This window comes from Euprymna scolopes, chromosome 32 (genome assembly GCF_053919585.1).
Source record: "Euprymna scolopes isolate OS-2025 chromosome 32, ASM5391958v1, whole genome shotgun sequence".
NCBI classification, from domain to species: domain Eukaryota; kingdom Metazoa; phylum Mollusca; class Cephalopoda; order Sepiida; family Sepiolidae; genus Euprymna; species Euprymna scolopes.
Genome location: NC_136513.1, coordinates 8653748 through 8677354, shown reverse-complemented (window position 1 = coordinate 8677354; position 23607 = coordinate 8653748). Strand labels below are relative to the sequence as shown.

The 23607-nt window shown below is 31.9% G+C and overlaps 1 protein-coding gene across 2 annotated transcripts in view; it reads left to right on the top strand.

The window, feature by feature from the left end:
• LOC145256211 (N-alpha-acetyltransferase 40-like) overlaps positions 1 to 23607 on the top strand; it is a 43762-nt gene that overhangs the window by 14209 nt on the left and 5946 nt on the right. For both annotated transcript variants that reach the window (XM_080114827.1, XM_080114826.1), the window contains exons 3-8: positions 592 to 642; positions 2842 to 2894; positions 4676 to 4771; positions 9888 to 10052; positions 20654 to 20737; positions 22191 to 22268. In XM_080114827.1, the coding sequence (XP_079970953.1) occupies positions 592 to 642; positions 2842 to 2894; positions 4676 to 4771; positions 9888 to 10052; positions 20654 to 20737; positions 22191 to 22268 (527 nt within the window). The remainder of the gene's footprint in view (positions 1 to 591; positions 643 to 2841; positions 2895 to 4675; positions 4772 to 9887; positions 10053 to 20653; positions 20738 to 22190; positions 22269 to 23607) is intronic.

Below are 23607 nucleotides of genomic sequence, written 5' to 3'. Positions count from 1 at the left end.
TTTCCTATTTTTCAATTAAATCGATTGCCTGCTCTAGTTGAGGACTCATCGTGTAACAGCAGGAGGCAGCTTCACATACCTCTCTGCACTGACTTGGTCTACAATACATTGTTGTCTACATTGCACTGTAGAGAACCTACTGTTGATTTTATAAAATTGTTTATATTTATGGCTTGAATTACGGTTTAAAATGCAAAAGTCAAGTATCATGTTTCAGTTGTGCTCTAAATAGAAACATTTATTTTGAACGCGCCCTGAATGCTGATTTTATATGCCTGGCCTTACTGCTTGTGTGGTGATAATCGCTTGAATTTAAAATGAAAAGTCAAATATGGTCTTTTAAGCAGAAACATTCATTTTAAACCTGCCCCTGTCATATCAAAGAACCTACTGTTAATTTTATGTCAAGCCTTTCAGACACTTCCATATGTTCGTTTCTTGTGAAAATTATTTTTAGTGCAAAATTATGTAGTTACTTTCCAATCATCTTTAAGAATATGGTTGGGGGTGGGGGACAAAAAAACTGAATACTTTCAGAGTAAAAAAAAAAAAATGTGAATGAAAAAACAATTTATATTTTTATTTTTTCAGGAAAAAGCTTGTTTAAAATTGTCATATTCCAAAGTCGAGGCTGCAAACAAGGTATGTATTTCAGTATTATTATTTATTTATTTTATTATTATTATTTATTTATTTTATTTATTTATTTTTTTTTTTTTTTGCAGTGATAAGTGTTCTGAGTTTTTCTTGAAATTCCAAAATTTCAGATTTTATTAAATAGGAGATATAATAAATATTCAGTTCTTGTCCCAAATACCTTCTATATTAAAAAAGAAAAATAAATCAAATTTCATGAGTATCTAAGAAGTGATGTCAAGAGACAAAGGGCGACAACTCAACAATAATTCAAAACTTGAGAAATACAAATTCCAATTAAAAATGATTTTCTTTATTAAAAATAAAACTACCTGGTAAATTTATGATTTTTGGAATATATTTTTGTTTCATCATGAGTATTTACATCATACAAACTTTTCATTATCTTTATTTTTTAATATAGGCGCAATACTAAACAAAAAACAAATATTCAAATTTTAGTTTCTTTTAAAGAGTTTTTAGTGAACTTAATATTGGCACAACTTCCTATTTGAAGATGCAAATATATAAAAATTTCAATAATCTGATCTACTTTAGTCTCCGATTAATCAAATTCCCTAAATTTCAATTTTTTTTTACATAGGCATAACCACTTATCAAGGCCCAGAGACCACTCGAGGATAAGGGTTAAGAGTGTACAGTAGTCAATTGGACAATATAGTAATTGTTAGTAATGGAAATTCGGTAAATTTGTTAACTTAAGTGGAACCGCTCATCAAAAACTTGTTTATGTTGGACTTGTTGACAACCATATTGTAGTCAGCTGGAAAGCAGGAAAATGGAAGACAATTCCACAGGCGTGCAATTCCTAGAAAGAAGCTTGTTCATGGAATCTGTTTAGGTTTAGGCACAGTGATAGTGTTTTCAGCTAGACGAGTGTTTCTTGTGAAACACTCGTCTAGCTGCGAGGGGGTTGAGCCATAGATTGAAGCTCAGTCGAGCATTTGCCATGAAAATACCGATAAAGCAGAGACAAACTCGCAACATCTCCTCTGTGAGATAGAGGTTGCATTTACATTGCATTCCCTCCCCCACCTCTACTTATGATCCAGCCTTAAATTTGAAGAATCAAAATCCTGCAATGGTTTTCATCAAAATTGGAAGGTGAATTCTAGACATATCCTGATTTTAAGAGGGATAAAATCAGTGCAAAAATTTTGTCTAAAAATTAATTTTACTCAGTTTGCTAATATCGAGTCTTAAACATACATAAACATCGCATTCCAAATAAAAACTCTTTGATATACTTGTGATGGAATGATTTCAATATTTTTCAAAATTCTGATACAATTACCAATTCTGTTCTAAATTTTTATTCAGATTCTTTAAAAATTTTAAATATAGTTTTTTTTTTTTTTTTGTTTTTGTTTTTTATTGGGATGGAATACTGGATTAAACATGCATGCAATATATGTCTTAGAACTGTTTATGTACCCCCTAGATCATAATATCTACAATTTTCAAAGGGACGTTGTGTCTAGATTTATGTTGATCGTCTTTTATAAAATTCACGTTCTTCCATTTTGTCGCGTGTTTGTTGGTGTTTTTCATATAAATAAAGTGAAACTAATCGAAACGAATGTTGTGCCTTGGTTTTCCTGCCAGGGGCATCCAGAAAGCAATCAGCTTTGATCAATGTGGTGAAAACCGTCATATCAGACAACTGCTATTCATTTGGACACTCCCCTTTTATGGGGAGCTGGTTTTCCCCCAACATCTTGGGAAAACAAAACTAAAAAAAAAAAAACTGCCCTGCAGCCAAAGTTAAGTGCAGGATTTCATTCCCCTTTGATGTGATGTTTGACCTCGTTAAATTTACGCACCTGTGTGAACTCATTCACTTAACTTTTTAATCGTTCAATTTCAACCATTTTCACTTCTCTACTTTAGCGTCGTGGTAAGATGTCAGACTTTTTTTTTTTTTTCACCTTTGCCTCAAGGCTCTGGGTTTGAGCCTACCTGCCTACTAAAAACTTTTTTCTTTTACACCTCCGAACACCCGGGCAACGCTGGGCACCCCTGCTAGTTAAAAATAGAAATCAATTTTCGTATTTTGCCAACTTGAAAACTTGCAAGTGTAATATAAAATGTTTTAAAAGTTTTAAAATAATAATGACCAGATGGTAAACTGTTTTATTTTATTTATTTATTTTTTTTTTTTTGCTGTTTTATTTTTTTCTTCAGCTTGAAGATCCCATGTCAACCCTCTCACCTTTTAAAAAGTTTGAAAGAAATGGGTTTGTATCAGTAGCTGATTTTTCTCTATCAAAAAGTGATAATGTAGTGACTGGACACGCCCACAACATGGACCTGTCTAAGACCATTTTAAATAGCACTTTTTCTTATTGAATGAAGATAATCGTTTTATGATTTGTGTATTCATTTTATTGCAAACTTTTATCCGCATCTCCATCGTTGTTGTTGCTGTTTCACCACGTTTCGGCCAACTTCTGGCCTTCTTCAGGTTGTTAACCACAACAGGAGTCTTGTAACTATATCCTCAGTAATTACTGCCTTTCATAGTTGTTGTTTCACCATGCTTTGGCCAACTAATCCTTTGGCCTGCTTTGGGTAAGATTGAAGCCACTACCTTCAGACGATGCTCACCTGGACCATAGACTTAATCACTTGAAGAAGGCCAGAGAATAAGTTGGCCAAAAGTGGTGAAACAACAACAGAAATTATGAAGATGAGGATAACAGTCCGCAGTAAAATGAATACACAAATTATGAAGCCTCATCTCGAATGATTCCAAATGAAAATAAAATATTTAATCGTTTCATGTTTCAAAATTTAGATGAGGTTTGATAAACTGTATTTTGATTATTCGGACTACTATACTAATTTTAGTTGCTACAGTGATTGCAAAAAAGAAGTTTTGAAATTCAATTACCTGGGAAATTTTATTGCATCTAGCTTATCTATTTCTTTGATTTCGATACCCACATTATGAACGAAGGCAGCAGAAATCAACTTTTCAGACTTTCAAAGGCAGTTGATTATTCTTTTCAAAAGTAAAAAACCGACTTGAAAACTAACGAAATGTCTAGCTATGTTACCAAAATTATAGACTACTGGAATCTATATGACATTTATTGCCACCCAAGTTCCAGAGAAAGTCAACGGCCATTATCAACAAGAAGTCCATGATAAACAGCTGTTGTGAGAATGCAAATTGATCAACAAATATTGAAAGAAGTGGAGAGTATTGGAAATCTGGAGAGACTAATTGTCTGCCCAGGCTCAATGTTGCTTAAACTTCGGTGAACTAATGAGAACCTATGAATGTAAAAAGAAAAAAAAAGATTAAGTCCAGATTATTGTTTTTACTGTTACTTAATTTATACTATGAAATAAAAATTTTAGAGTTGTAACCTAAATGTCACTCTGAAAAGCAGTAAGAGATGACTAGAAAACTATCACTTTGCAATAATGTGAGGAGCTGATAGATAGCTTACTCAAACTAATAGCCTAATTTGTGCATAGCTTGCCTGAACAGTTTGATTATGAAAGACTGGGTGAGGAGCAAGTTTTTTTTTTTTTTTTTTTTTTTTTTTTTTTTTTTTTTTTTTTTTTTTTTTTTTTTACAGCAAAAAAACAATTTATGATACCGAGCAAAAGGTTCGATTTTTAGGAAGAAAAGCTAGTTATTAAAGATGGGGAGGGAGTGTTAGCACTTTACATTGAGTTATCTCCCCGTGGCATGTTGTTCAGCTTCAGCAAATTTCACAATGACTGACTTCAACGCGCTCTCATAAGAACGTGTTTTTCCGCTGTAAAAAAAAAACTACTTGACCAAATTAAATTAAATTTTTTTTCGGAGATCTTCAGTTCAAAACGGATACGTACAATATAACCTTTTTCAATATTTTCATTTTTTAATGTCTTGACTAAACTATACAAGTGCCGTTTTATTTTCTCCAAAAATTCAGAATCAAACTTTTTTTATCGTTATAATTTCTACGTAAAAGATTAAACTGACTAATTTTTTTTTTTTTTTTTTTCTATTTTTTTTCAGTCTTAGTGCAATTATTGAATGCAAACGAGTCGCAGATTTGGATAAAGGTACGATCGATTGGGCTTTCCAGTTGATTAAAAGTAACATGCAGACATTGTAAGTACCTTCAGATTTTTTTTTTTTTCTCCAATCCACAGTTGTTTGGGTGCAGATGTTTAACATTTGTAGATCAAGTAAACATGACCAATGTTACGTTATGCATGCACACTGCTTTCAACTCCAGGTGGAAATCAGCAAAACTGTGTAGTATAGACAAAACGAAAAAAATGATCAAAATACAAATGTACAACAAATACTCTTTTTTTTTTTTTTTTTTTTTTTTTTTCTTATATGGATAAGCTTCTTTTTCTTTTTTTTTTTTTGTACTTTAACTTATTTTAAAGTGTTTATTTAATTTGAAGTTCAAAAAGTGTTGTCTTAAGTTAATACAATAAAAACAAAAATGGCTGGGAGAAACCAACCCAATAAATATTATGGTAACATTTATTTGGTCAATTTCTATCAGTATTTTATTCAATTTTTAAGTGATTGAAACTTTTTTTTTTTTTTTTTTTTTTTTTTTCTTTTTCTTTTTTTTTCTTTCTTTTTCTTTTTTTTTCTTTCTTTTTCTTTTTTCTTTTCTTTTTCTTTTTTCTTTTCTTTTTCTTTTTTCTTTTCTTTTTCTTTTTTCTTTTCTTTTTCTTTTTTCTTTTCTTTTTCTTTTTTCTTTTCTTTTTTCTTTTCTTTTCTTTTTTCTTTTCTTTTTCTTTTTTCTTTTCTTTTTCTTTTTTCTTTTCTTTTTCTTTTTTCTTTTCTTTTTCTTTTTTCTTTTCTTTTTCTTTTTTCTTTTCTTTTTCTTTTTTCTTTTCTTTTTCTTTTTTCTTTTTCCTTTTTTTCCTTTTTTTCTTACATAGGTCACGTGAGAAGGGTTAATAGGTGTACATTAGTCAATGGGATTATAACGTAGTAAACATAAATAGTGGAAATTTTGTAAATTGGATTACTTAGGGGAACGATTCATCAAGAACTTGTTTACATTGGACTTGAAGACAATCAAATTGTAGTCAGCTGGAAAGCAGGCAAACTGAAGAGAGTTCCACAGGTGTGCAGTTCTAAGAAAGCTTTGTTCATGGAATCTACATTTAGTTTCACGCACAGATGAAGAGTGGGGGAAATTATTGATAGTAGTTTTGGCTAGACGAGTGTTTTTCGTGAAAGTTTGGCGGACGGAGGGACCATAAATTGGAGCTCAGATGAGCAGTTGCCATGAAAATAACGATAAAGCAGACTCGCAACATCTCTTCTTTGGGAAAGGGGTTGCAATGACCATCTTATTGTCAACCATTTTTTTTTTTTGCTCTAATTTAAGACTTAACACCTGTGTTTCAAATTAAATGCTTAAGAATAAGTTAAAACTCAAAAAAAACTTATCCAGGTAGATTAATTTATCCTGCCTTTAGTAATATTTATTTGTTATATATATATATATTATATATAAGTAATGTGATTTACAATTTAAAAATTTAAAAAAATTTTTTAAATTTAAAAATCAAATTTTAATTAAATTAAAAATCAGTTTCATAAGAAGGAACAACAACAAAATCAATTATCTGTACGATCGTTTCGGAAATCCGTGCTTTTTATTGTGGTATACATGAAGTTATGTAGAACAATTATATATAGTTTTTTTGGTAAGCACGGTCTCCTCATCAGCAAATTTAGGAGGATTTTTATTGAATTTAAAAGACACCATAAATAAACCTAGCATTAAAAGTAAGGCAGATGAATCTGAAAAAAATTGAAATAAAAGGTTTGGATTTAAAATTTATAAGAAAATTAATATGGGTTAGAGATAGAAATGAGTAGAAAAAAAAAAATATTTTTGAATTTACATAATAAATTTGATTTAAAAATATATAGAGATAGTTACCTTTTAGTTTTTCTTTTTTTGAAATCAAGAACTGTGTTTAAAGTAGTCATTTAGATGTTTGCTATAGCTTTTTATTTTATTGAATGATGAATTTTAAAAGTTTCATTAAAAAAAAATTTTTAAGTGAATTTTTCCTCTTCCAATGATTTGCCCTCTCCATATTAATAATGGCTTTTAAAATCTTGCAAGTTTGAATTATTTGGAGTTATCTCCTTTCTTCCTTCAGACTGTTTATAAGATGGGTCGCGAGATCATTTTGTAGTTTTGCCATAAAACTTGATTTTCTTATTTCAAAATAGAAAACTTTTTGATCAATTTACATGTTTTTTTTGGAAGGGGAGGCATATTCTAGTTTCTTTGCAGTGCAGGTACCTACAAATTTTCTTAAGCATATACTTATAATTTTCTTTTCTAAGTATATGGTAGGTTGATGTAAAAATAATGTTATTTTTTGGCGTTCAACTTCATATGAAAAAAACATTATTTTTGCACCCACCTAATACTTACGTTACATAAAAAGTAAGTATCCACACCAAAAATTAGGAACAATTATTGCATAGAATTTTAATTAACAAAAAATAAAAATTCGTTTTTGTATTTTGATGGTCCGTCATTCATTATTGATTAACTGACAGACTGACTTATCTCCCCCTGCTTTACGGGTGTTTTTGCTCTTAATTATGTGAGATTGGCAAAATACGAAAATTGATTTTTTTATTTTTAATTAAACTACTACTCCATAACTTTTTAATTAAACTACTACTCCATAATTTTTTGTTAAGGATTTTTTTTTTTACTTTATACATAAGTATATTGAAGAATTTTTACTTGGAATGCAATTTTTGTATGTGTCCTATACTGTATGTAGGGTACAATTACGTTGACACTAGTTCTTGCCAAATCACTGAAGCTAAGCAACGTTGAGCTTGGCCAGTACCAGATAGGTGACCATTTGGGAAGGCTAGGCACTATATGTACCTTCTGGGAAGTTTGGGTGTGGGGCCAGCATCCTCATTTCGAAAAAAGAACTTCTCGCTACAAAAGCATCTACAAAAGTTGTAGATGTCCATGCCCCTCGAGGGGCTCAAGGCTATGGATGGATGGATCTGATACTGTATAAGCACCTTTTTTCTTTTTTTTTCTTTTTCCTTTTTTTCTTTTTCCTTTTTTTCTTTTTCCTTTTTTTCTTTTTCCTTTTTTTCTTTTTCCTTTTTTTCTTTTTCCTTTTTTTCTTTTTCCTTTTTCCTTTTTTTCTTTTTCCTTTTTTTCTTCCTTTTTTTCTTCCTTTTTTTCTTCCTTTTTTCTTCCTTTTTTCTTCCTTTTTTCTTCCTTTTTTTCTTCCTTTTTTTCTTCCTTTTTTTCTTCCTTTTTTTCTTCCTTTTTTTCTTCCTTTTTTTCTTCCTTTTTTTCTTCCTTTTTTTCTTCCTTTTTTTCTTTTTTTTCTTCCTTTTTTCTTCCTTTTTTTCTTCCTTTTTTTCTTCCTTTTTTTCTTCCTTTTTTTCTTCCTTTTTTTTTCTTTTTCTTTTTTTTTTCTTTTTCTTTTTTTTTTCTTTTTCTTTTTTTTTCTTTTTCTTTTTTTTTTCTTTTTCTTTTTTTTTTCTTTTTCTTTTTTTTTTCTTTTTCTTTTTTTTTCTTTTTCTTTTTTTTTTCTTTTTCTTTTTTTTTTCTTTTTCTTTTTTTTTTCTTTTTCTTTTTTTTTTCTTTTCTTTTTTTTTTCTTTTTCTTTTTTTTTCTTTTTCTTTTTTTTTTCTTTTTCTTTGTTTTTTTTCTTTATTTTTTCTTTTTCTTTGTTTTTTCTTTTTTTTTTTTTTTTTTTCTCTTTTTTTCTTTTCTTTTTTTCTCTTTTTTTCTTTTCTTTTTTTCTCTTTTTTTCTTTTCTTTTTTTCTCTTTTTTTCTTTTCTTTTTTTCTTTTCTTTTTTTCTCTTTTTCTTTTTTTTTCTTTTTTTTTTCTTTTTTTTCTTCTTTTTTTTTTCTTTTTTCTTTTTTTTTCTTTTTTTTTTTATTATTAATGCGTTCAAACAATTTCTATTTAGGGAATCTTTTCACTCTTACTAGATTGCTTTAACGCGAAAAATGAAAAATGGATACTTAAATCTTGATCTTCACCTTTGTCAACATCTGCGGATCGTGTCCAACAATAACGACATGGCACGTAAGAAAAAAAACTGAAATGTGAATTTTCCTGGTGAAAACTCTTTTAGGAATTTTAAATGAATATGTATATTTAAAAAAACAATTCTGTACGTGTCTATTATATTTTGAATTTCAGCATCATGGTGCTGACTAAAAATAAATTAATTTGGCAAAAACTTTATCATTATTCAAAACTGAGAATTTGTATATAAATGAGACACATCCGATAGATAGATATATATATATATATATATATATATATATATTTTTTTTTTTAAAAATAAATGTAATTATTTCTTTAAAATACAATTTTCACCAGCTTAAAAGTTGAACATTATCAATTATAGTTTAATCATCTAATATATTATTTTTAAAAATATTTAAGTAAAAAAGTATCTACAACTGTGATTCACTCAAATAATATTCATAAGTTGAAATCCAATTCTGCACTTTTCTTGTCTTTTAAGAGTTATATTTTGAATTTCAATATTACAATGCTTATAATGCAATGGATTATTCTATTAAACACACGCGCTTGACTGAGCGCCTATATTGGATACTTCAACCTCAATCTTCGTCTTCGTCAACATCTGAAGATCGTGCCAATTACCAACAGTGTCTAGTCTTTTAACCATTATATTTTGAATTAAGAAAATGCAACTACACTATAATAGTGAAATTTGACATTTCTAATATTGAATTTCAAGTAAAATTAATGTTCTCTACTTAATTGCCATGTTACAGTAATGAATATATCCAAAAATTATGAAAAACAATAAGGGAAAAAGAAAATTATTTAAAAAGAAACATCTTTTGATTAAAATTATTGAAAATAAAATATTTGGCTAAAAAGAAAACACCAGAGAGTTTCAGGGGGAGGTAAATAGCGTCTAACTGTTGCCAATCATAAATATAAGTTACTTGTCTTGTTTTTAGCATAACTGAGTTACTTCCCTTATGTCATGTGTTCTCCCAATGTAATATGGTGAGGGTGGTTTACGATAAAGATCAAAAACTTGTTTTCTTTTTCAATAATGTGGTAATATTTAAGCACTTCTAACATCTAGTAGATAACATTGTTTTTTCTTGTTTTATCCATTTAAAAAAAAAAAAAAAAAATTTTATTTTTTTTTTTTTTTTACATTTTCCATTTTGTTTCCATTCTGTAGGTATGAAGCCAGTGACTGGGGATGGAATGACAGAGAAAAGAAAACAGAATTGACAGAAGACAAAGCGTGGTATTTGATAGCACGTGATGTGAATAGCGAAAACAAACCCATTGCATGTGTCCATTTCCGGTTTGACTTAGACTATGATGATGAGGTTCTCTACTGGTAAGTTATCTCCCTTAGTTCATTTCCCTAACAGGCACTTATCAAATGGATTTCATTTTGATATTTCTGCAGTTTATCACCTATGCTATTTTTTTTTATATGGGATACTCAAATTAAATTCAATTATTACAGTATCTTATTAAAATATTCAGTGAAAGTACAGAATAGTTAAAGCTTCATCCCACTTCCTATGTTAAGAATGGGTTTCTAAATATTATTCCAGCATCGTTTGTATTCTGCATAGGTACACAAGTTTTTATTTAGTTTGGTGACTTTGGTTCTTGTCCAAAATTAAAAAAGCAAAAATAAGAAACAATCTATGATGTACGTATCCGTGATGAAACGAAAATATATGTTCCAAAATTCGCATAAATTGATCAAGTAGTTTAATTTGTATAAAGAAAATAATTTTTAAGTGTTTAATAGGAATTTATAGGCATTACAACATAACTCAAAGCTTGTGTTATTTATCTCCATTGTTTTTTTTTTTTTTTTTTGTTTTTTTTTTTTTTAATGGCAGGAGAGGTAGTCACTACTCTAATACTCAAAATTTGATTTTCTAATCTAAAAATGAAACTACTTGATCAATTTACATAATTTTTAGAATATATTTTTTCATCATAAATACATGCATCATAGATTTTTCTTTATTTTTGTTTTTTGATATAGGGGAATTCAAAAGCACTATCTTTTAATTGCAAGAAATTCACTTAAAATCAGATAATTCCTTCGTTTATTCTAATTTTAACAATTGTGTGAATTTCAGTTGATATTTGACTTCCCTGATTTGTACATAAGCCTCCTCATGTTGGATGAAAAGAAATCAAAGTGTTCAATTACAAATATGAGCTAAACTAAACAATAAAATAATTAGTTGATAAATAATTTGTGTATGTATGCATATGACATATAGTTTTATTATTATTTATTTATTTTACTTAACTATTTAAAAATTTTAATGTGCATAAAAGTTTATCCATGGGCATGTTTATTGGTATCACCCGTTATCAGCATGGCTACACTTTCTTGGCAAAAGATCGAACGCATGACTACATAACCAGCAGTTTAGCATTTTACCATTGAGCCACAACACCTTGTCAGATTTAATGCACAATTGAAATGGCCATGAATTTTGAACTTTATCTTGAAAAGACCTTTTTTCTATTATTACTTTGAAAAGGGCTTGAAAATCGTATCCTTAATGTTCAGTAAAAAAAATTTGTGTTGAAATATCTTCTATAATATAAAAGGCAAAATGTGTGTGTCTCGCAAAATCTTTTGATACACGTGACGGATCCTCACAAGATCGTTATCGTTTTCAAGCTCGATCCTTTGGACGACAAATATTGAAAAATTGGCCAAAAACATTCATTCCTTCACCCTCAACTGGGCAGTTTTGTACAAGGAGGGGGTCACTTTTTCGCCAACATTTTAGCAAGTCATCGTCACCGTTGGATTAACTATGCTTAATTTAAATGCTTTCAACTTCCTGTTTTGTGATAGACATCGGCTAAGACGTTACTTTTTTTTTTTTTTTTTTTTCCTCCTTCGTGTTATGGGTTAAAGCCTGCCTGCAGAGTACCACATTCATTTTTTTTCTTTTTTTTTTTCTTTTTTTTTTCTTTTTTTTTTTTTTTTTTTAGTGGGATTCCTTACTACACACACCCCCACTAGTTAAAAATAAAATCAAAATGATTACATTGTTCTGAAATTGCGTCATATTAGTATTTCTGCTATTTTCGACACAAGTTATGTCCCTTAATCATGAAACTACCCAATGTTATCCATGTACTTTAGATGTAGACCAAGTAAAATTAAAATGAACACAGTGGAGACCTAGCCACAATGGGAAATGCAATAATGTTTAATCACACTTGGTTGGCCTAAGTGGAATTAAAATTAAGCAAATATGAACTGCAAATCATTCAAAATCACTGAATGACAAAGTAGACAGTAGTGGTGAGCTTGTGGAGGACTCTGGTGCAATTTTTGTTGCCAGTAATAGGCTGGGGTCCCACTTTGTAGGCTGCGTTGTGGAACCGATTATTGGGAAGGTTGCGTGTTCGATTACTGGAGGGTCGAAAGTTGTCGTTTGTAGATCGTACAGCATAAACGAAAAAATCTAATATATAAAACCGAAAATGTGAGTATGTTTATATGTCCACTAAAAACTTTCGATAGACACAAAAAAAAAATCACAAATTTGGTATCAAATTATAGCCCGACCCTCCGGACGACAAATATCGTAATTTTGGCCAAAACAGTCTAGTCTAAGTGGGTCAGCTCACCGTTTTTCTGAAGCCCCCCCCCCTCCGTGACATTTTAACGTTAAACATTATGTAATTCTTATACTTTTAAATCGATTCCATTGTTGAAAAAATGCTGAGTCATGTTACGTCAGCACGCTTTAATGGCGACGTTTATATGGTTTAAAATTAGTATCTTACAAATTAAAAGATTTACTGTCAGTATTGTACAAATGAAAATATTAACTTACACTTTTGAAGACGTTACCAAAGTTCTTAGCGGGTTAAAAATAGTAAAATCCGACACTTAAATGAAAAATAACAAGTAAAAATGTCAATTAAAAAAAAAAAAAATTAACGCTTAAAAATATTCGCTGTGTTTACAAAAACAAAGTCAAACGCCATTTTCTAGAACACTATTTCTGTTTAGAAGTAGGAAGGTGAAGATGGAACCGCTGGAATTCTAAGAATAGATACTACACTTGATCTTAGCCAAAAGACCAAGTAACCGTCTTATACAGCTTAATTTCCTACCGACCATTATCTTCTATTATAAAAATATGCACAATTTATATTTATCGAATACTAAATTGAGACAAGATATCATATTCCAAAAATCACATTTGAACTAAAAACATTATTATTTAGAAGGCCATCCTTATTTTTGAGTGACGTTTGTTTCTTTAAAGCTTGACATGCAAAACATGACCTCCTCCTTATTTCCTAAGAGGGAAGGGGCAAAAGATGAAACGGCTTTAATTCTAAGAACAGACTACTACACTTTGATCTTAGCCAAAAGACCAAGTAAAAAAAAAAGATGTGTATTATATATTTTTTGTATATTAAATTAAAACAAGATGTCATATTCCAAACATCACGCATCTCTAAACTGCTGATTCCAAATTCTGAAACAAAAACATTTAGAAAGCCCTTCTTAGTATTGGGAGGTTATGTTTTTATATAATCTTCAGTTAAGGAGGAAGTGATTTAAGGAATTCATATAAAGGTATTATGTACTAGCAGATTACCTGATGTAGGTGGAAATACATTGAATGTTTCCTAGCAGAATACCCAGCGTTGCCTGGGATCGGATAAGATTGGTTGATATATGTACTAGCCTAATACTCGGCATATGTACTAGCAGAATACTCGGCGTAGCCTAGGATTGAATAAAATTGGTGTATATGTACTAGCAAAATATACAGCATCGCCCGGGATTGTATGACATAATACTAGCATGACATATATACTAGCTGATTACCTGGCATGACCTGGGATTGGATAAAATTCATGGAATTTTTCCTAGCAAAACACTCAGCGTCGCCTGGGATTGGATAAAATTGGTTGATATATGTACTAGCCAAATACCCAGCGTCGCCCGGAGTGGATTACATAGGTGGATATCTGTACTAGCAAAATACCCGGCATAGACCAGAATTGGATGCAGTAGGTGTATATGCACTAGCAGAACAGCTGGCGTCGCCAGGGATTGCATAACATAGGTGGATGTGTACTAGCAGAATACCATGCGTTGCCCAGGATTGTATGACATAGATGAAGTATATCTCCAATTTGACAATTTTGAAGGTGCTTGTGCAGTATAGGTTGGATTTGAAACATTTTGAAGGTGATTGTGCAGTATAGGTCCTATTTGCCAATTTTGAAAGTGCTTGTGCAGTATAGGCCCTGTTTGCCAATTTTGAAGGTACTTGTGCAGTATAGGTCCGATTTGAAAAATTTCGAAGGTGCTTCTTTAGTATAGGTCCGATTTGACAATTTTGAAGGTCTTGTGCAGTATGGGTGTGACTTGACAATTTTGAAGGTGCTTCTGCATTACAGGTCCAATTTGATAATTTTGAAGATGGGTTACTACTTGGGAATACACAAAATATTTGGGAATACCAAATGCTTTGGAAGCATGTTGCTTAACTTTGGTGATCCGCACAAAGTATTTTGTATTCTCAAGTAGTCACTAATCTGATAATGACCAAATATCAAATGTTTTATGTAGATCACCAAAGTTAAGCAACATGGAGTCTGATCATTATCAGATGGGTGACTACTTGGAAATATCAAATGCTTTATTTAAATCACCAAAGTTAAGCAACATGTAGCCTGGTCATGATCAAATGGGTAACTACTTGGGAATGCAAAATGTATCATGTAGATCACCAGAGTTAAGCAACATTGTCTTGGTCATTATTGGATTGGTGACTACTGGGGAATACAAAATGCTTTATGTAGGTCACCAAAGTTAGGCAACATTGTCTTGATCATATATATACTAGCGGATTACGCAGCGTCGCTTGGATTAAATGAGGGTGGTAGAATGTAAAATTTGTCCTGGAAATGGCTTAAACAATTTTCAATCTCAAAATTACTTTATTTGTGAAGTTGATTCTGGATATGGCTGAAACAGTTTACGATCTCAAAATTAGATTAATTCATATATATTGTTGGATTTCTATGAAAGTTTACTAGGCCAGTTTCTGTAGGGGGTGATCCATATTTTTTTAATTTTTAATATTATCATCTGGGAATGATGTGATGGTTGTAGTGGGGGGTAGAAAGAAGCATGATTATGTTAATTTTAAACGAGCTCTTCTCTTTTGGGGTTGTGTTGGAGAGAGTAATGTCCGTTTTGGGGTTACAAAGCAATGTCCCACAATGTCATATTCCAAAAATATAGATTATCTGTGGAATCATATTCCGGAAAAGACATAATTTCTCTTAGTATTATCTTGTTGGTATGTGGGAGGGAATAACTACATTAATATTGAAATTCATGGTAAAGTAAAAGTTACCTAATAACACTCCGTGTCAATGCATTTCTATACTTACTTTGAAAACTTGCTCAGTTATGTTCCAGAAATGATATCATTTCACTTAAAAATTTGGCATCGGTAGTCGGGAGGAATAGAACACAGTAATGGTGAATTTTGTAGTGAAGCAAGGATTGCCTAATCACTAAACATAACCCATTTGTGTATTTGTTTGTAAAACCTACTGAGTAATCTTCAGAAAATGAAGTATTTTTCAAAAAACATTTGTGTTGGTAGTGGGGAATTAAAATGAAACACAGTAAGTAATGTGGAATTTGATAATGAAGAAAGGGTTGTCTAATCACTGTCAATGTATTTATGCATTAATTTGAAAATCCTACTGAGACATTGTTAAAAAAAATGTCATAACTTTTCTTACAATTTTAGTGCCGATAGTGACGAAGGAAAAAACTCAGTAATATTGAAATTTATGATGAAACAATGCTTGCCTAATTCTTAACCAAGATGATGTATTTATGTACTAATTTGGAAAGTCTAATGATCTACTTTCTAAAAATTGTTTCAGTTTCTAAAAATTATAGTAGCCTTGGTGGTAAGAGAATTTATTTAACATGTTGTACAATACCTGTCGATAGTATGATTGTTTCATGTATGTATTTTAATTACCCGTCCAAGGGTAGGTAAAATTATTTTAAATATGTGTTGTGTATTACCCATCCCCGCAAAGGAAACATTATTTCATATATATGGTATAAATTACTTATCCTAGATAAGGTACAATAATTTGATGCATGTAATACCCGTTCTAGGGTAGGTAAAATATTCTTTTGCTCGAAAAAGCTAATGATACATAGACATTAAAAATTCCTCTATCCGAAGAATAACAAATATGTTCAAAATCAGCTTCAATTTTCTCATTGTTTATACGGTCCTGAGCAACGCCGGGTAGCCCCACTAGTCTATAAATATAAAAGCAAAAATGTGTGTATGTATATATGTATGTTTGTACACTTTTTATGCATGTCCACAAAAGTTTTTTTTCGCCGGGATTCTCAGAGGAGGGGGTACTATTTTCGACTCCTCTAAAGTGACTGCGACTGCCTTCGCAGTGTAGTGTTATGTCATCAGACTATTTACTTCAAGGCTTTGGGTTTGAGCCTACCTTTGTCCTAAAACTTTTTTTGTTTTTTGAATATTTAAACAGGGTTATTACTTCGCTTATTCTTTTGTTTTGGTTTACCCACCCCTAAACACACACCCCTCTAAACATAAAGCAGGAGTACATTTAAGATATTAAAATGAAGGACGCTAAAGCAGAGTGACACATATATACAAAATAGATACATATATAGATACATATACATATATACATCTATATAGATACCTCTCTGTCTCACATATATATATATATATATATAATTATATACTAGCATGAGTGCCCGGTGTTGCCTGGGTGTTTGGAGGTGTATGCTGAGCAAAAAAAAAATAAGGTCAATTTTTTTAACTTTGACCCCTATTATGACCCCTTAACATTTATTGTTTTGGGCTCAAATGAAGTTACGTTAGAGCCATGTCCAAGGAACCTATATCTAAAATTTCAAGTGTTTAGATCCCAAATTGTCACAGGAGTTTGGTAGAGTTCTCAAAGGTCAAATCGTTGAACTTTAATCCCTTAACAGCCAAATTTCTGGTTGAAAACCAATCACAGATTTTCCCAAATCTCAGTACCCTGTATATCAAATTTCAAATCTGTAGACTAAAAATTGAGTTATTGCATAGGGAAACGTACGCAGACACACACACACGTTCACTTATATATATATATATATATATATATATATATATATATAAATAAATAAAGTTTAAAAAATTTTTTTTTTTTTAACTATAACAAGTGAGAGCTTAAACGTTTTCTGTACGCATGTTGTATGTTAGCGGAAAATGTTTGTTATGCATATATATTCTTGTGTATACGTGAGTCTGGATGTTTGTTTGATCACCAGAGTTCATTAAGGATACACGGTAAAAGTTCATTGTGTATGCAAGAGCTAAGGTGTATTCATTCTTATTTTGAGTAAGGTAAACGCCCTACTGAGGCGTGTGCATATTTTTTTGCATTCACTCACATGGACTGTTCGAATAAAAGAAAGATCGAAAGAGAGAAAAGCGGAAATTGAGATTGCCACCTGTTGAGCAAATGGGAATTACTATAAGGGCAGGTAACCTGTGCGATATTGAAGGTGTATGCATGATTTGAGTATGTGCATATAAAACCAAAAAGACGTGCGCATAAATAAATAGTTGACGCCAGTTTTGTTGTAGAAAACTTTTGTATTTCATACTTCGGTTGGAATTCTCAAAAATCAATGGATTCTTTCTTAATAGCTAACATTTGATCTCCATATGAGATGCAAAGGTATTTAAATATTCCATTAAAGTTCTTTACTTCTTAAACACTGAATTAGTAAAAAAGTTGGGAACAATCTTTCTCTCCCCAGTTGACCATTTAAATATAATATAGTATATATTTTTGTGGTCTCTTCGTCTTACTGGATTCCTGGACAATAATTCATCTAGTCTGGTGGATTATCCAGTTTCGTGTTACTGAAGGTAACATCACTTTGAGACGGTGCACCATTCCTTGTGGGTTATTCATGCTAAGATCTTTGGGCCACGAATACTATGTGATTTTGAATATATAGTCAGGGAAAAATCTCCTTATGCCAGGTTGACCTGACAAACCCCTTAGACACTCGAGGACGGTGTCTTGTAGGCATTCAATTGTACATTCTCTGTGACCTTTAAAACTACTTCATGAAATAAAGAGGTAAATGAAAATTACTTTTTCTGTTAATTAGTTTTTTTTTTTGTTTATTATATCATCTCTCTCTCTCTCTCTCTATATATATATATATATATATATATATATATATATATATATATATAAAGTGAACGTGTCTGTCTTTCTGTCTGTGTACATTTCCCTACGCAATAACTCTGTCAATTTTTAGTCTATAGACTCGAAATTTGAAATACTGGGTACTGAGATTTGGGAAAATCGTTGTGACTGGTGTCAGTCAGAAATTTGGCTGTTAAGGGGTCAAATTTTAACGATTTGACGTTTAAGAACTCTACCAAACTCCTCCGACAATTTTGGGTCTAGACACTTGAAATTTTAGGTATAGGTTCCTTGAACCTGGATCTAACTTAATAAAGTGATTTGAGCCCGAAACTATAAATTTTAAGGGGTCATAATAGGGGTCAAAGTTTTAAAAAATTAACCATTTTTTTTGTTTTTTTTGCTTTTTTTGCACAGCATACACCTCCAAACACCCAAGCAACGCCGGGCACCCCTGCTAGTATATATATAAAAGCGAAAATATGTTTATGTATGTTTGCTTTTTGTGTATGTTCCAGAAAGGCTTTTTTTCGAGAAGCGGTCGGTTGGCTCACAACTTCTTAAAACTTTTTATATCACGCCTAAATGATAATATCTACGAGTTAACAATGAGGGTCGCCTGTCTATTTAATTTGCTCGACTTTGAAATGATAAATATTCAACATTTTTTGCTCGCAGCATGTGGATTAGGCTTTTTTGTATAATAAAAGTGGCACTAATTCTGGCGGTATTTTTCCTGTCGCAATCGCCGAAATGTCCGAAAGCAATCAGCTTTGATCAATGTGGAAAAATTTTCCTTATATAAGACAATTGCTATTCAATTTGGACAAGGGGAGCTGGTCCCCCCCCCCCCAACATCTTGGGAAAATAATAAAAATAAAAAAAGCGTTCCCGCAGTAAATGAAATACTACCTCGCAGTCAAAGTTGACCTCATTAACTCATTAAAACGTGCACTTGCCAATTCTAAGTAATTAAATAAATTCAAATGTGTTTCTGTTAGTATGTCGCGGTGGCCCAATGGTTAACGTCGCATGTTTTCTTTTTCACTTTAATTTCCAACTCTGCCTCAAGGGTTCGGGTTCGATCCTCATACTCACCTACCAAAACTTTTTTATTTTACCTCCCCCCACATAAACATCCAAACACCCGGGCAACACCAGGTACCCCCCCCCCCCCCCAGTTATTTATTTATCAAATTTTGTTTTAAAAACTTTAATTGTATTTGGAGACTAGCGGAGGAGAGGGGGGACCTGGCGTTGCCCGGGTGTTTGGAGGTGTGTGTTAAAAAAAAAAAAAAAACGTTAAAAGAAAAAAGTTTTAGTAGGAAGGTAGGATTGAACCCTGAAGCCTTGACACAGAGGTGGAAACGAAAGGGAAAAAAAGCCTTGACACGGAGGTGGAAACGAAAGGGGGGAAAAAAGCCAGACAACTAACTATCTCGGCCACGAGTGAGAGAAATTGGTAAGCGTGTTAAGTTAAGGGTTATAAAGTGAATCAAAGAGGTTTGATTGACAGGTGGCCGCTTAATGAAGTCATTGCGGGAGCGTTACGATGACGTGGCAGTATTTTATTTACTGCGGGGCAGCTTTTTGGGGTTTGTTTGTTTACTTTGTTTCAATGCGGGGCAGTTTTGGCTTCCCCAAGATGATGGTGGGGAGAAACCAGCTCCCCATTTAAAGGGGATTGTCCAAATTGAATAGCAATTGTCTGATATAAAGAGAAACTCCGCATTGATCAAAACTGATTGCTTTTGAACGTTCTCGGCGATCAGGCCGGGAATCATGTGTTAAGCTTAGTTTCGCTTTTATTATATGAAAAAGCCCAATCCATAAGCGGCGATCGAAAAATGTTGAATATTTAGCTTTTCAAACTTGGGCAAATTAAATAGATAGGTGACTCCCATTGTTAACTTGTAGATATTACAATTTACACGCGATATAAAGAGTTTTAAGAATAAGCGAGCCAAGCAAGACCCAAGCGGAAAAAAGCCTTTTGTGGGCATACACAAAAAGCACACACACACACACACACACACACACACACACACACACACACACATGCACATACACATTTTGGCTTTATATTTATAGAAGGCTTTGAAAATAGACACTGAAAATCTGTATGAACTCTGGAACACTTTGCTGCAGTTTTACAGCATCACTAATCGGAAGTGTATTTAACAGGCATCAATCAAAAAATTAATCGACAAGATTAAAATTATTTATACGTGTGATGTACATTAAAACCGACCTTATGGTCTTACTGCCTCTATGGGAAGGCAAATAAATACACATTTTGCACATTTGGCCTCCTATATTGGTGAAATTGGATGAGTGTGGGCTGAGTAGATGCTTTGTATTGAGAGAAATGATATGAGAATGATATGATGGATGTTGAATGTTATTCTTAAAGACAGGCTTAGAACTAATGACCTCCGAGGAAGATGAAATCTGGGTAGTATAGAATGATGCATGCAGAACAGGAGACTTTGATAGTATGGTCACGTTAAAAGAATAGATACATGTAGAACAGCTTGCCAGTAAACCAAATATGGTGTGTGTGTGTGTATTTGTCTGAGAGAAGTTTTGGAGTATTGTGCTCTCCAAGTGCTTCTGGTTATTATTATTATTACAATTCTTCATCTCTTGAATTTTTTTTCTTTGTTTTTCCAGTTACGAAATTCAACTCGTTCCTGAGGTGCGACGTAAAGGTCTTGGAAAATTCCTGATGCAGATTCTGGAATTGCTTGCATACAAGTAAATGAATTCTTAACTCGTTTGACATTTTTAAAAATTGATGTTTATAATGTTTGTAATTTTAATTTTACTTTAGTTCCATCCAAGCTGTGTTACATATTGGATTAACGACTCAATGAAACGTTATATTTATCTCTCCCATGGCAGGGAGATGTGACAAGGGTCGGGGAAGTAGTATTTGAAATCCGTGCTATGGAGAAAGTGCACTCTGGTCAAACAAAAATTGTCTAGGCAGTCCCATTGGCATTCCCTCCCCTGTTAGGAACATCCCAGCTGATTAGCAATGAACTAACCTATTTTTCAAAGGGCGAAACAGTAAAGTCTGAGTGGGTAAATCTCCTAGAACTGCACAGGGGCATACTTCATACCGACAGAAAAAAAGCTCAAAATAAGTTTGACTCTGATCTGTTTTTGGTATGAAACTAATCCCGACCTTAAAGGAAGACTGGGTCGGTATCTTCCGGTAATTTACGATAAGCAACCAAAAAGGTCAACGCAAACACTACCAGACAATAAGTTAAAAACACTGAAAACGAAACTAAAAAAAAAATATTTACTGCAAGTTTAACTATATGGAGTAAATATTTTTATTTTTTAAGAAAAATGTTAAAATTTTCAACAAATGTATCCAAAAAAATTTTTTTAAGAGGAAAACGTGAAAATAACTAGGAGCGAAAATAGTTTTTTTTTATTTCTATTTTATGTAAAGTATTTACGAAACATTTTTGCAAGAAAAGTTTTTCTTATTTCATGAAACAACTATGATTAAAAACGATTTTTTTATCCATGAATAGTGTCGGATAAGTGACCCCCCCACCCCCCATTAATGAAATAGGAAATAGTTGCTGACATTGTATTCTTGATTAGCTAATTGCATAAACTTCCAGCTGTTTTTCTGGCAGCTTACCATAAACTGCTAAAAAGTTGCTGCTGTGTCTTTGAGTCAGATTCTGAATCAGTATTGACACGTCAAATAATAAACGTCTTTGTTGCCTATCTTTTTCTCTGTCTGCAATTGTTCAGCTGGATTTTTTTTTTTCTAAATCCAGAATGACCAAATATCCTTAAACTAATGTAAGCCTTTTTTTTTTTTTTCTTCCTTTTATTCATCTGCAAACGTATATTGCGATTGAAACATGAGGTTATTGTTCTAGGCGCCAGATTTATAGGGAGGGTGGTGGCTGTTTGATGAACAGCATGTTCACATTGCATCTAAATTGCTGTATAATGGGGCAAGAAGGAATTCCAATAGTTTGCCTCTTGAGTGAAGAAGCTATCAAGAGTAGAAAATCTGGCATTTAGGGATTTGGGCACTGAAGGGGTGGCATTTAGTAGCAGCAGCACTAGTGGGTTTGGAGTATTTTTGTTTAAGGTTTACAAGATGTAATGATAAAGATACCTATTTAACATTTGTTTTATGTTTATAAATGTTCTTCTCTGCCTGTATTTTCAGAACTGACATGAAGAAAGTGATACTGACCATATTTAAAAATAATCCAGTGGGCGAAGACTTTTTTATGAAAAAATTGAAGTGAGTTTTTAATTATATATTTCTTTAAATTGACTTTTAAGCCTGTTAAAAATGGGCGAAAGTTATGTACGCGCAAAGTAGAAAATCTTGTGGATTCGGTTTTGTCAGATCGGGGAGGGGTAGTCAGTTTTCTAGAAAAATTATGTACTAAGTTCCTTCAATCTATATATCTATAAAAACAGATGTGTGTGCCACAGACGATTTCTGATTGGTTAATCCAATAATCACATCTCCTAAAAAACAATGGTTTCTACGCTCTTACCTTTACCATAAAATATTATGGCTTTATTTATTGTCCATCTTGGAAGGGTTTAATTTTTTAATAACTTGTTATTCACAAATTAAAAAAATACGAAACTAAACTACACGAAATCAAACGCTCCGACAAACTTAATAGTAGTACTAGCAAGCACACGCGCACACACGCACACACACACGTTCACTACCGTCACGTTGTTATGGCAACCAAACAATGTTTACAAAATGTCTACGCACGTTCGTAGACATTTTGTAAACATTGTTTTTAAAAAATAATACTTCTATTATGTTTTAAACGACTGTAATAGTTTATTTTGGAAGTATATTTCATAAAGAAAATTGACAACCCACTTTAAAAACAGAAATTACGAGTTTTATATATTTTATTCGCAGTTTTTTGTTGACTCTTCTGGCGGCCATGTTGTAAGCCCTAACGGTATTTTTGGAGATTACCCAAATAAATGTTATCAAAGGCAAGATAAGTTACTTTTCCACCAAACTGGATATATTTTTCGTGTTTTTATTCAATGTAGCATATTTATTCAGCTCGAAAAACGGGTTTGTATTACTGTACACATAAATTCGAAAAAGTTGTCAAAAACCAAATATATAACAAATACATGTTATCAAAGGCAAGATAAGTTACTTTTCTACCAAACTGGATATATTTTTCGTGTTTTTATTCAATGTAACATGTTTATTCAGCTCGAAAACCATACGGTGTTTACCGATGTATTGGAAAATTCAAGATGGCGCCTCACTCCCTCTTTAACACGGTAAGTTTGGGAAAAGGTGTTATAAATAAAAAACTAGAAAAAATACTATTAAAAACCCGCCGAATATATGTCAACCTATGTCACGGTAACATATTGAGCGAGTTTTTAACAGTATTTTATTCAGTTTTTTATTTATAACACCTTTTCCCAAACTTACCGTGTTCAAGAGGGACTAAGACGCCATCTTGAATTTTCCAATACATCGGTAAACACTGTATGGTTTTCGAGCTGAATAAACATGTTACATTGAATAAAAATACGAAAAATATATCCAGTTTGGTAGAAAAGTAACTTATCTTGCCTTT